This window comes from Chiloscyllium plagiosum, chromosome 33 (genome assembly GCF_004010195.1).
Source record: "Chiloscyllium plagiosum isolate BGI_BamShark_2017 chromosome 33, ASM401019v2, whole genome shotgun sequence".
NCBI classification, from domain to species: Eukaryota; Metazoa; Chordata; class Chondrichthyes; order Orectolobiformes; family Hemiscylliidae; genus Chiloscyllium; species Chiloscyllium plagiosum.
This window is the reverse complement of record NC_057742.1, coordinates 31,007,649-31,021,927: the sequence shown is the minus strand read 5'-3', so window position 1 is coordinate 31,021,927 and position 14,279 is coordinate 31,007,649. Positions and strand designations below refer to the sequence as shown.

Sequence of the window (14,279 nt, the reverse complement as noted above, 5' to 3'; positions counted from 1 at the left end):
CATAATGGGGTGCAGCACCAAATGGTTACAAAATCTTTGAAGTAGGATTATGAATTTCAATGCTTGGTTTAGAAGGAATTACAGTTAAGTAAGTGTAGAATATAGTGAATGGTTTTATTTTATAACTGTGAGAGTTACTTAAACACTTAATTTTATCTCATCACAACCTGGATCCTAAGGTCTGATCATGGGTGGGTTCTGAGTGACTCCACATGGTAGACGTAAAGGGGAAAGGGGAAGTTATGCTAGGGCATAAGTTGCCATGATTTGATGTTAAGTTGGCCTATGGGCTATAAAGGGCAGTAGAGGTGGGTGAAGGGCATGGTTGGAGTGTATGAGTCCATTGTGGAAGGGTAGAGATCATGAGCTGGAATGGATGTGAAATGGTAATGTGTGGGTTTTAGAGGATACATGAGTGACTGAGGGCTGTGAGGGGGGCTTTATTTATTTTGTTTTATTACTTTTTCTAAAAACCTTTGATGAAATGTTGATGGACCGAGCCTGGCCTATGACGTGACCAGTCTCTGCTCGACACCTCCCCACTCCACCCCAACCCCCACAGCCTTTGTACTGCTTCCACGGTTCCCCAAATGACTTTCAGAAAGTCTCCCCTCCCCACAATGAACAAAAGTCCAATGTTCTGGGGCGGTTTCGTCCAGGTTGATTTTGTGGAGCCTGGATACATCATATCTGCAATGAAAGATCAGACCTGAATGCTGCTTAGGGTGGAGGCACATCTATGTATTTGTCAATAGACAAGAATTAGGCAAAACATTTGGCACTTAGTTTCCACTTTCACCATCTAGCTCTGGATTGATTTAACCCACTGCACGATAACCTGACGAGTTCATTACCCTTGTATCCATCAGAGTCAAGGTCCCCAAGGATGGTGATGGCACTGCCAAAGCGCCCAAACTTATCAGTTCCCGTGATGGTCTGTGTTGGCTGCTTGAAGTTTTCAAGCTGATCTTGGAGATAAACATAAACCCGCCCGACCTCACGCTGTTTGCCATCCTGTCCAAGGTTCATAAATAGAGGCGCTCCGACTAAGATATCGTCTCTCCTACACAGCAACAGCAGAGAGACACATAAATATCAGCAACTTACTCATTATATATCAACAAGAAATTAAACTGGATTATTTGCAGGATTTCAGAGAGCACAAGGAACATATGTCAAATTAAAAATAAATATTATTTAATTTGTAAAAAATATTATCTGCATTTTATTCTTAGTCACATCCTTCCACTCTTAAAAGGACTGCCAGGCGGTGGGTATATAATGGGGTACAGTCCATAGTGTATCGACTTGCAGTTCCACAGCATTTTAGAAAATATTCCTCCTCCCCTTCAAACTGTATGTGAAACCTGGAAGTTATGTGTTAAAAGGCTAAAGGTTCAAGAGCTATATCCAATAAAGCTTATTTTATTTGGAGTTCACATTGCATTTTACTACCTCGCAGAAATGCAGAAATTATTACCTTAATCTTTGAAATACTGCTTTGAAAAATTAAGGAACCAGTGGAAGGTTCCTGGTTAAATATCACAAGGTATGTTATCAGAATCAAATTTAATCCTAGTTGGCTATGGATAAAGTAACCTACTGGGTGAAGCCCTAGACTAAGTAAACCAGTGGTCATTAATCCAAATCTTGCAATGACAAATTATGAAATCGAGTTCAGGGATGATGGGCTAGCATTAGACAGTATCACAGAAACCTGATGGGTGTTTTTGTTGTAAAAAACCCACTGGCCCATTCTTGCCCAACAGGGAAAGGATCTTGTCAGCCCTGTGTCACCTGGATGACACATAGCTCCAGTCCTATACAATGGCCATGAGCTCTGCTGTGGAAACCCACCATCTGCTTCACCCATGGTTCCCAAACCCTGTGCTGTGTGGAGAGCATTGTGACTTTCTCATGGTCAAAAGGGAACTTGGTCCATGAATTAAAGATGACAGGCAGATTCATAAAAGCGCTCGGCCTTGCAGCTTGAACAGAGCAGCAGCCTGCAATTGAAGGTAACTAATATGGAGGCCACTTCAAAATGGAGGTGCCCTTGCTCTCTTACTTTCTTAGTGTAAAAGAATAGACTTTCTAGGGCACCATTGCTGAGGAAAAGCCTCTCCATAGAATGTCACGCCACGCAGGCAGGGATGGCCTCTTACTCAACTCAAAGGTTTGAGGCCAGTTGTTGCTCGGAGGAAATCTCCAGGAGCCCAAACTGTCCTCTTCCTCTCAGAACCTGGAGGCTCATAGGAAAATCCCAGTCAGACATCTTTAATGGCCTCAAATGTTGAAAGTGAAGCTATTGAGAATTGAAGATTTGATGCATAAACGCTGGTGATCCTGTATCCTGTCCATCGTACCTGGATGTGTTATGGGTGGGGGGTGGGGGGGGGAGCGCAAAGCTGGATTGCTCAGTGGGGTTATTTGAACCACCTAGGCAAAAGTGGGTACCTGAGATGCTGGAGATTAAAGTCAGATTAGAATGGTGCTGGAAAAGCACAGCAGGTCAGGCAACATCCAGGGAGCAGGAAAATTTACATTTCCGGCAAAAGCCCTTCATCAGGAATGATGTTGGGAGCCTCATTTGAAGCAATCTGCCGGTTCCTAATCCCAAATCTGGATGGGGCTCAAAGTCCATCTGAGGACGGAGTTGTGAGGAAAAGCTGATAAACGGTAGAACTTGACAACCTTAAAAGTAGGCATCTGATTATTATTGGGAGAGAGGTCTGATGTAAGGTGGTGGCTGAAGGCCTGGCCAATGGAGCAGATTTCATGAAGGCCTGGAATGATCGTGTGGAGTTAACTTGAAAATTGAGAAATTAGAAAGATTTGTGACAGCAGACAAACCTGGAGAAAGGTCTTGTAGGGAAGACCAGAATGCTTTGAATCCATTACACAATGTGACAGAAAGTGAATGGAGACCGTTTGGTGCAACAACACCATGGATTGGGGGTTAGAGTCTGCTTATAGACTGGATGCTAAGTCATATAAGGACCACCCAACCTTCAGAAGCAAAAAGCTGGCCCCTGGGAATTGAGCAGACTATTTGTTTAGATTTATCCCTTTTCGAACAAGAGTTTTAAGGAGGGAACTCGCCAGGCTGAGCTGGGCCCTGGCTATACCAGCCCTTTGGAAAGCCTGAGCAGGGAAGTGGCCGGAGATGTACCATATTGGTACACATACCCATCAGCCTTGTCTAAAGGAAGTGTCCTCTCGTTGGCCCAAGCAAGTTCCTGCATGGTCACCGCAGGAGGAGCAGCAATGTGCACAATCCTGGAGATAGGGACATAGGAACAGGAGTAGGCCCCGGAGCATGATCCACTCAGTGAAATTGTGGCTGACCTGTGGCCTAACTCTATAATGGCCCATATCCCACAATACCTTGGTATAACAAAAATAGATCCACTTTAGATCAAAACTGAATCTCTCATCTGCTGCCTTTTGTGGAAGATGGACTGGACCTGCATCCTTTGGGCTGACATGAAGGTGGGTCATTGGAAGTGGGGGATGCAAGGCGACCTTATAGAGGTTCTCATGATTGTAGATTTATGTACATAGCAAGGGGTAGGAAAGTTCAAAACTAGACGGTATAGGTTTAAAGGAAGAGAGAGCAAAGATTTAAAAAGGACAAGGGGGACAACTTTTTTTTACACAGAGGGTGGTTCATGTGTGGGAATGCACTGTCAAGAAAAGTGGTGGATGCAGGTACAGTTATAAAATTTAAAAGACATTTGCATTGGTGCATGAATAGGGAAGGTTTGGATGGAAAGGGCCCAAGCGCAGGCAGGTGGGACTAGTTTAATTTGGGATCATGGTTGGTGTGAACCAAAGGGTCTGTTTCCATGCTGTATGATTCCAAGTAACCTCAAAATAAGACAGGTGATTAACATGACAATTGGCCCAGGGAGAGGGGGGGGGTGGATTCTACACCTTAACTGTAAAGTATAGAATAATTTCAAGTTGACAACAGTAATAAAAGTCACTAACCCGCAAACATTTTTCCAGTTACTGCTTTGATGGGAAGGTTTGTTGTTTATAACAATTCCATCTCCCTTTGGAGAGTTATAATAAAGGACGCAAGTAACAGTTCATTGCATAGGGCTGAGCAATCCTTACCCATCACTGTTTATATCTGTGGCAGCCACCACATAGCCGAAATACGCAGCTACCTGCAAATCAAAACCCACAGACTGAGAGACACAATAAATCGGTTTCATTGCCTGTCACAAGTATGTTTCAATCTTTAGCACTGACATCCCTCAGCTTGACAGCCGTGAAATTCCATTTCTACTTTATATGGCATGACAATCGAATATTTACTGAATATTTCCGTACTTGCAGTGCATTCACGCTCTGCTGCCTCAACACAAAATCTTGTATAAATCGACAGTGAATTGAGCGTGAAGGTCTGAACTGATTCAAAATGAAGTGGGAATCTGCTCTTCCTTCTCACTTCTGCTTCGTCCCAGGAACAAATAAATTAAAACAAAATCCTCCACCAGGTCAGTTCCTGATGTTTGATCAGACTGTATGAAGCCAAACCACTTTGAACCAACATCTCACCTATAGCCCTAACATAGCCTTAACCTGCCCCTGTTATGAATTCATAGTAAATGCCTATTAGGTAACTTGCAAAAGTTACACGTGTTCCACTCATTAAAGGGTAACAGAGAAAGCCACGTTAGATGGAAACTTATCTCAGTGGTAACTTTTGATTCTAAGTCACAAGTTCAAATCTCATTGTAAAATTGAAGCATCGAATTGGACACTGGGAAACACAAATAGGGGGGAAGCACACACCTTTAAACCAGACGAAAGATCGTTGACCTGAAATGTTAACTTGGTTTCTCTCTTTGCTGAGGTGACATGACCTGTAGACTATTTCCAGCAAGTTCCTGTGTGTTTCTCTCCGACAGTCGGCATTCACAGCCTTCTCCTTCTGTCTTTTTAAGAGAGGCTTGCATTCTGGTTGCAGCAGGTGCTGGAAGGGTCGAGGGAAGACAGTCTGAGCAGAACAAATGGAAATTAAGCCCCAGAGTTCAGAGAGTGCTCTCTGACACAGCACAGGGCAGGTTTGTGCAAGGATTAGGCAGGCAGAAAGCAGGCTTCTGTCTACGGGAACTGAAAAGGCCCTCCGGAAAACAAAATTTGCAAAGGTAATGGGACCCAGATAAACAACACTGCCAATGCCAACACTGTAACCATAAGGTCCTGGACATAGTGCAGAAAGATGTTTAAAGTCACCAGGGTCAATTAATTCATCCTCAAATATTATTTCACACCGCGTGTTCACCACATCCCTTCATTCATCTACGAACAATCTCTGAGAAACATCACAGCAGCATGGGACTCACTGGTTAGCACTGCTGCCTCACAGTGCCTGGGACCCAGGTTCAATTCCAATCTCAGGTGAGGAGCTTGTACATTCTCCCCATGTCTGCATGGGTATCCTCCGGGGGCTCCAGTTTCCTCCCACAGTGCAAAATATATGCAGATTAAGTGGATCAACCACGTTAAATAGTCTGTAGTGTCCACGCTAGGTGGATTAGCCATTGGAGATGCAGGTTTACAGGGAGGGGGTGAGTCTGGGTGGGGTGCTCCCTGGAGGAGATGGTGTGCTTCCATACTGTAGGGATTCAATGATAGTCACTCATGTCTCCGATTCAGAGCTTCACTTGACTGTTGCCGGCTTCACAGACACACTGTTTGATGTTCACTCGTCAAGAAATATTAGCCGTCTCGATTCCACATCATGCACTGACACAAAGTGATGCCCTGCAGGAGCTGCCTGGCAGGGGACATGCACTGCGATAAGCCTTCAGCATGAGGGACAATATCTTGGTCAGCACTCTGCAGCCATGACTGAAGACATGGGCAGCAGCGGAGATGAAGCGATTAAAGCTAACGGTGTGCTCATGCCCAATCCTCCTGAACACATCACATCTCAGCCCACAAACCCAGCCCACAGGCTCAGCTGATGTCCAAGCTGCAGGTGGTATCAGGGTGCACCTCCTTCATTTTCCTTGAGCCCCAATAATTATGACCCTTGTGCATTTTTGCTTTGAGCTTCCCAAGATCTGCCACCTGGCCAGGTAGCGATAGAACAGCAGGGCGTGGACAAGGAAGAGCACAGAAAAGTCACTCTCACTCTGACACCAGCTCAATTGTATTGTGTTGAGTGTTCATTCTTGTATATTCCAAAGAATACCAATACTCAGATATTGATAACATGTTCATCTTAGAGGAAACTTTAGAAGCATCTACACCAGGAATAAGGGGCCTGCAGCCAAAATGGAGGGGAGTGGGTGGGTGGGGAGGGGGGGGGGGGGTGTGGCGGGAGGAATGGCACTGATAGCAATGTTCAGGGACAGTATCCTCTTCTTTTCCCTCCTTTACCTCCTTGCCCTGTCCTCCTCTCTTCTTGTCCTCAAATGCTCGTATATACCTGACGGCAGGAGCTGAGGTTTCACGTTGATGAGGACGGAGCAGACCAGCTTGAATGAGGACACACTCTGAAATCTACCGTAGGACTTCTCCAGGGCAGTACAAACTATGGAATCATAACTAAAGCATCCCAGTGGTCTGCTGGATGACACTGGGTGTAGTAGCATATTGTACGAACTTCGTTCTTGTGGGGTGCTAATTGGAATCATGAGCCAGATTGCAAACAGCTAACCCTGGTTTCTCATTCTGTCTGAAATATTGGTGGAACTGGCATTGAATAAATGTGTTCTGGCTACTGACAGGATTGAGGGCACTGACCTGTGTGATGCCCTGGACATGCTTACATCTTCACAGTGGAACCTTCTGTTGCTGCGGCACATCTCAGATTTTCTTGCAATCCAGTCAGTGTCACTCTACACTGTTTGGAGGAAGGGTCACTGAACCTGAAACCTTAACTCTGAGTTCTCTCCACGGGTGCTGCCAGCTCAGCTGAGCTTTTCCAGCAATTACTGTACTTGTTTCACTGTGCTACTCTTGTGCACAATCATATACCTCTCTGGAAATACAATGTATTCCTCTCTCACTATACGTAGAATTGCAGTCACCTCTCACATACCACAGGAGACTGTTGCATGGCAGTTTGGGAGATGTTGTCTTTCCCATTCCACTTGATGCAATTATGAACTAAGCCACTGGAGAGCGCTTTACAGCTATCCAAAATGTTGTTTTAAGATCAGTACCAAATAACATTACAATAATCTTTTGCTGTTCAGATATTTTAAATGACTATTGCTTAAGAATACGATCAGAAGATTACGTCTGTGGAAAATCAGTTAAACAGTTAGCACTGGTGTCAAAATTCAATGTAACAATGCAGAAAGGGGCAAAAGTGTTTAGAAATCGACCTGTGTGGAATGAATGCCAATTGTGATAAGATAGAGTCATAGAGATGTAAGCACGAAAACAGATCCTTCAGTCCAACACATCCATGCCAAACAGATATTCTAATCTAATCTAGTGCCATTTGCCAGCACTTGGCCCATATCCACCTAAATGCTTCCTATTCGTATACCCATCCAGATGCCTTGTAAAATATTGTAATTGTACCAGCTTCCACCACTTCCTCTGATAGTTCATTCCATACTTGCATGAAAAGGTTGCCCCTTAGGTCTCTTTTAAAATTTTCCCCTTACACCCTAAATCTTATCATAGAATCCCTACAGTGTGGAAACAGGCCTTTTGGCCCAACAAGTCCACACTGACCCTTCGAAGAGTATTCCACCGAGAGCTGTTCCTCTAGATTACCTCTGACTGATGCATCTATCCTACACATCCTTGAACACTATGGGCAATTTAGCTTGACCAATTAATCTAAGCTACTAAATATGTTTGGACTGTGGGAGGAAACCAGTGCACCCGGAGGAAACCCACACAGACACAGGGAGAACGTGCAAACACCACCCAGACAGTCGCCCCAGGCTGGAATTGAACTTGGGTCCCTGGTGCTGTGAGGCAACAGTGCTAACCACTGAGCCATCATGCTTCCCCCACTCATATAGAACCAGTGCCCTCTAGTTCTGGACTCCCCAACCCCAGGGAAAAGGCATTGTCTATTTACCCTATCCATGCTCTCATGATTTTATAAACCTCTACAAGGTCACCCCTCTGACGCTCCTTGGAAAATAGTCCCAGCCTATTCAGCCTCTCCCTATAGCTGAAACCCTCTAACCGTGGCAACATGCTTGTAAATCTATTCTGAACTCTCTCATGTTTCACAGTATATTATTAAGCTGTGCATCAAAACCCAGGTGCAAATTTGCCTTCAAAAAAACAATTATATTTTCATAGGATTTGATGGGACTTTGGGAAATCCCAAAAACATTAAACCACTGGAAACAACTTTGTAGGTTGCTCACTGTTGTAATATGGAAAACACAGCATCCAATTTTATTAACAACAAATATAACTATCTATTGTGGGTGTGGGTTGTAGGAGTCTATTTAACTACATTGCTACATCTCCTAAATTGAAAACAGCAAAACTCAAGGTTGCAAGCTTAATAGTTATTTCTTACCTGTTCGCCGGCAATAGTTTGTTTGCTAATCATGGTCATAGAATCTACAATAATTACCTGTCAATGCAAAAAGACAACAGAAGTTTAAACTTTATTGTTTAAATGAAGAAGATGTACAACCAAGCACTGAAATTAAGAACCTCCTGTCAATCTGTGACTTCCCTATAAAACTAGCTCTGCATTATGGGGCACAAAAACGTTGCTCCAGAGAGACAGCGATGTAAGTTGTGGTTTTCTGTATGTAAGCCAGCGCAACACATATAACAGAGTTTAGCTTTGGTTTGAGTCAGACATCTGGAGATTTACTAACAACTAAGTATGTACTGTAATATGACACATCAGACTTGCATGTAAATCTGGGTTATACATTAATGGTCTGCCCGTACTGCATATAAAACAAAACTTTTCACTGTATTGAGGTACATGTGACAATAATAAATCAAATATGTACACTCAGAATTCTGTTACATTATTTATATAGTTAACAGGCTGACTGACAAATAAAAACAGAATTTGCTGGATAAACTCAGCAGGTCTGGCAGCATCTGTGGAGAGAGGAACAGAATTAACTTTTTGAGGCCAATATGACTCTTCTTCAGAACTAAGAAAGATTGGATAATGGAAGCTATGTTCTAGACAGAGGAGGAGGAGTAGCAAGTGGAACAGATTATAAAGCTGCCCAGAACAAAAGACAAAGGCAGTGCTAATAGTAGTAAAGGAGAGATGGAGATGTAAAATGAGTGTAAATGAAGATGTGAAAGGAGAAAATGGGTCTGCTCTGCAGAGAAAATGGGTCTAGAGCTGAGTGGGAGTGAGCAGAGAGCAGCCTGGGAAGGTAAGAGATTATAAAAACCTACTTCATGGATTTGGGGCCTGCACTTTGGGGTGAGAGCTGAGCAGGAGCGAGTGGAGAGCAGTCTGGGAAGGTAAGAGATTATAAAAACTTACCTCATGGATTTGGGATCTGTACTTTGGGGTGGGAGCTGAGTCTGGGAAGGTAAGAGATTCTGATTCGAAATAGTTTTGACTGAGGAGAAACTGAAAGGTGATGCCGCAGGAGGGCCGTCATTTGATTAGCTAATAAGGGGTCTGCTAAATTTGAATCTGTTTTAAATTGAATCTTGTTGATTTATTAATCACAACTTATTTATTGGTTATCTTGCATAAACAGAGATATGAAAACAGTTAAAAATTTAAAAATCCAAATTCAAAACAAATAAAATAAGGATGAAGGTCAGGTGATGTGTTGTTTCTGCATGATGTGGGAGCTGGTGGACCCCATTGTGGTTCCCAGTGATCATGTCTGTATTAAATGTTAGTTGCTGGAAGAACGCTAGCTCCGAGTCGATGAGCTGGACTCTGAGTTTCAAACATTGTGACACATCAGGGAGGGGAGAGTTACCTAGATGTTCTGCTTCAGGAGACAGTCATACCCCTTAGATTAACAAATTCAAATTCAGAGACTGGTTAGGTACAGGAGGGTGTGGCTGAGAGCGAAGCAGTTAGAGGGCCCCAGGAGGGAGAGTTGCAGGAGCCTCAGATCCTGTTCATGTTCAACATGTTTTGCCCCTGTGTGAATGGGAATGGGGACTGCATGGAGGATGAGCTGAGTGACTGCAGCACTATGGTGCAGGGAGCCATTCAAGTGGGGGGAGAGAAGAGAAATGTTGTTATAATTGGGGAAAGTATAGTTAGAGGCATAGACACTGTTCTCTCTGACTAAGATTGAGAATTCTGAAGATTCTATTGCCTGTGAGCTGCTTGGCTTCAGGATATCTCATCTGGGCCTCAGAGGAACTTGGAGTGGGAGGGTAAAGATTCAGTGATCATGCCCACGTAGGTACCAACTACATAGATAAAACTAGGGCAGAGGTTCTGCTAAGGGAGTGTGAACAGCTAGGAACTAAATTAAAAAGCAGAACCAACAAGGTCATAATCCCTGGACTACTCCCTGAGCCATGAGCTAATTGGCAAAGGGTCAATAGGGTTAAGCATGTAAATGCATGTCCCAAAGATTGGTTTGGGAGAAATGGGTTTGAATTCATGGTACTGGGGAAGAAGGAACCTGTTCAAATGGGACGGTCTTCATCTGAAACATGCTGGGCCCAGAGTCCTAGCAAAACATATAACTAGGGCTGTAGACGAAGTTTTAAATTAAATTGGGGTGGAGGGCTCAGTTATAAGGAAATCAGAAAACCTGAATTAAAGGAGGAGATAAGAGTGCAGAACTCAGGAGAGATTATTAAAATCTCCAGCACAGACACAAATAGGACAGAATGTATGGAAAGGGATAGCAATCAAACTTAAAGCACACTGGACAAATGAATGAAAGTGAGAAGAGAGATAGTTAATACAAGACTGAAGGTGTTATATCTGAATGCACGCAGAATAAAGAATAAGGTAAATGAGCTTAAAGGAAAAGTGAAACAGACTCAGCCAGATGAAAGAGTATATTGAGGGATGGAACTCTTCAGGCCTCTTTTCAAGGAAGAAGCAGAAAGCCTTCAGACCATCATGATGGTGATTGGAGGATCAACACCTTGGTTTCTGCCTAGGCACTTTGCAGCCACTAGAGGTCACCACTGAGTAATACTATAGAGAGGTTGACATCTATTCTCCATTTCTCTCACATTCTCTCCCAGTTTGTATTGCTTGACGCTCTCAGTAGAGCGGGGACATTTTCTCCTTTTCAACCTTCAGTTACACCAATTTTAATATCTCCTTTACAACCATTAGCACTGCCTTTGTGTTTTGTGGTGAGCACCCTCACAATATATTCCATTCATTCCTCTTCCCCCTCTGTCCACCATTTTCTAGTTCTGAAGGAAAGTTAATCAAGACTCACAAGGTTAACTCTGGTTTTCTCTCCACAGATGCGGACAGACCTGCTGAGTTCTTCTATCCCTTTCTGTTTTTATTTCGGATTTCCAGTATCTGCAAAATTTTGCTTATATTTAACTGACTGACTAGCAGCCCGACTCTCAACAGAATGTATGGAGAGTAAGACAGAGACAGTTTATACAAGACCATCACATGTTATGATGTCTTCTAGCCATCTTAAATGGATAGTGTACTCCTGAGGTCTGTGTAATAATACAACAGCCCATACCAGAACCAGTGTATAATATGTGCCCACCTCACTGCATATGGGCATCGCTAATTGCATCAGCAATTATTGCCTATCCCTAGTTGCCCTTGAGAAGTAATGGTGAGCTGCACTATTTGCTGTAGGTAGACCCACATGCTGGTTGGGAGGGAATTCCAGGTTTCTGTCCCAACAGCGCTAAAGGAGCAGTACTTTATTAATCTGGATGGTGAGTGCCTTGGAGGAGAACTTGAAGGGGATGGTTTTCCCATGAATCTGTTTCCTTGTCCTTTGAGATGGAAGCAGCTATGGGTTAGGAAGGTGCACCCCAGGCCATCAACATGGACTTCACCAGTTTCCTCATTTCCCCTGCCCCCCACCTTACCCCAGTTCCAACCTTCCAGCTCAGTACTGTCCTGGATGCTGCCTGACCTGCTGTGCTGTTCCAGCAATAAAGTTTCAACTACCTTCTCCCCAGCCCCACTATCCCCACTTTTATCTCTTTACCCTGGAGGCTCCCTGCCTCCATTCCTGATGGAGGGGTTTTGCCCCAAACGTCGATTTTCCTGCTCCTCGGATGCTGCCTGACCTGCTGTGCTTTTCCAGCACCCCTCTGATATGAAAACGTTAGGAAGGTGCAGTCTAAGGAGACTGGTGAATTTCTGCAGTGCATCTTGTAGATAGTATACCCAGCCGTGCATCATTGGTGGAGGGAGTGGATGTGCTGAAAACCAAGCAGACTGTTTTATCCTGGATGGTGAGAAGCTTCATCCACGCAGTCACCTGAGCTAACCACCCTTCATCCAAATGCTATCAGTCACTTCAAAAGGAAAATAAATGATAATCTATTAATTTAAATAAAGTCATCTATTTCCACTGGAAAAAGGAGCTTCAAAGCATAACGATAAAGAATGGATTTCATTGTGTTGAGAGATGTTTTCAATAAAACTGAGCAAAATTCCTAACCTGTTTAGAAACTTTCTAACATATGTTGTTCAGAATCCCAAATGGTCTCAATAAAAATACCAACACCAATGTATTTTGCAATTGAAGGAAATCTTCCAGGCAGCTTGGCCACATTTTGTGTTTAATGGGGTTGGTATATTATAAAATTAAAAAGAAATTAAGTCAAACTTAGATCAAAAGGAATCAAAACTTCATTGTAACCAGAGTGAGTTGATTAGGATTCAGCTCAGATTAACTAGTTCACGCCTTGATGCCTCTCATATTCCACTTTAATTTGATTTAAGGAAAGTTCTTTGAACCTTCCAGTAAAATGGTCAAATCCATTCAGTTTTGAAATGCCCTATTCCTCTTCAGTTGAGACATTCAACTTTTTGAAATTCAATGCATATTTTATCCTTTCAAAACTTAATGAATACTATTGCTGAAGGGATAACAGGCCAAAGTGTTGAGCATCATTTCATCACCAAGTCCTGGTCATAACTGGTCTTTAATTGAGATTAAAGCTGCCTTTATTACAAAACACTGAGAGTTAAAGGCCCATAGGTGGTCAATGGAATGAAATAAAATATAGAAAGTCTGCAGAGGTTCAACATGACTGAAAATGAGACAATGAGAAGTAGGAAGAGGAGTAGTCCATTTGGCCCCTCGAGCCTGCTCTGCCATTCACTAGGATCATGGCTAATCTGATATTCCTCATATCCACTTTCCTGCCCTTTCCCCAAAACCCTTGACACTCTTATTGATCAAGAATCTATCTCAGCCTTAAATAGAAACAAGGACTGTACCCCCACAGCTCTCTGCAACAAGGAATTCCAAAGATACAACCATCTCGAAGAAGAATCCCTCCAGTGTGGAAACAGGCCCTTCAGCTCATCAGGTCCACACTGACCTTCCGAAGAGTAACCCACCCCCCCCCATCCTATATTTTACCCCTGACTCATAACCTACACTATCGGCAATTTAGCATGGTCAATTCATCTAACCTGCACATCTTTGGACTGTGGGAGAAAACCAGAGCACCCAGATAGGGGGAGAATGTGCTATCTCCACACAGAGAGTCACCTGAGGCTAGAATTGAACCCAGGTCGCTGGTGCTCTGAGGTAGCAGTGCTAACCACTGAGCCACCGTGCCAACCCAGATAAGTAATTCCTCCACATTTCAGTCTTAAGATGGCACTCCTTTATTCTGAGACTTTGCCCTTTAGTCCTAGACTCGCCCATGAGGGGAAACATCCTCTGGGTATTTATCCTGTCAAGCCCCTTCAAAATCCAACATGAGATCACCTCTTATTCTTTTGAATTCCAGTGAGTAAAATCCCAACCCTGTTTGATCTTTGCTCACAAGCCAATCCCTCTACACCAGGGATCATCCTAATGACGTTCTTTGAATTTCTCCAATAAAATGATATCTTTTCTTAAATAAGGGACCAAAATTGCTCTCAGTACTCTAGATATCATCTCCCCAGCACCTTGTAGAGTTTCAGAGCTAAAAATGTGTTGCTGGAAAAGCGCAGCAGGTCAGGCAGCATCCAGGGAACAGGAGAATCGACGTTTCAGGCATAAGCCCTTCTTCAGGAATGAGGAAAGTTTGTCCAGCAGGCTAAGATAAAAGGTAGGGAGGAGGGACTTGGGGGAGGGGCGTCGGAAATGTGATAGGTGGAAAGAGGTCAAGGTGAGGGTGATAGGACAGACTGGGGTGGGGGC

The 14,279-nt window shown here is 43.6% G+C and overlaps 1 protein-coding gene across 1 annotated transcript in view; it reads right to left on the bottom strand.

Moving 5' to 3' along the window:
* Window positions 1–14,279, bottom strand: part of LOC122539982 (integrin alpha-8-like) — a 108,375-nt gene that overhangs the window by 20,589 nt on the left and 73,507 nt on the right. Inside the window, exons 10-12 of the mRNA XM_043675234.1 lie at window positions 8,525–8,581; window positions 4,123–4,175; window positions 855–1,063 (exon numbers count right to left, since the gene is read on the bottom strand). Coding sequence (XP_043531169.1) covers window positions 855–1,063; window positions 4,123–4,175; window positions 8,525–8,581 — 319 coding nt within the window. The remainder of the gene's footprint in view (window positions 1–854; window positions 1,064–4,122; window positions 4,176–8,524; window positions 8,582–14,279) is intronic.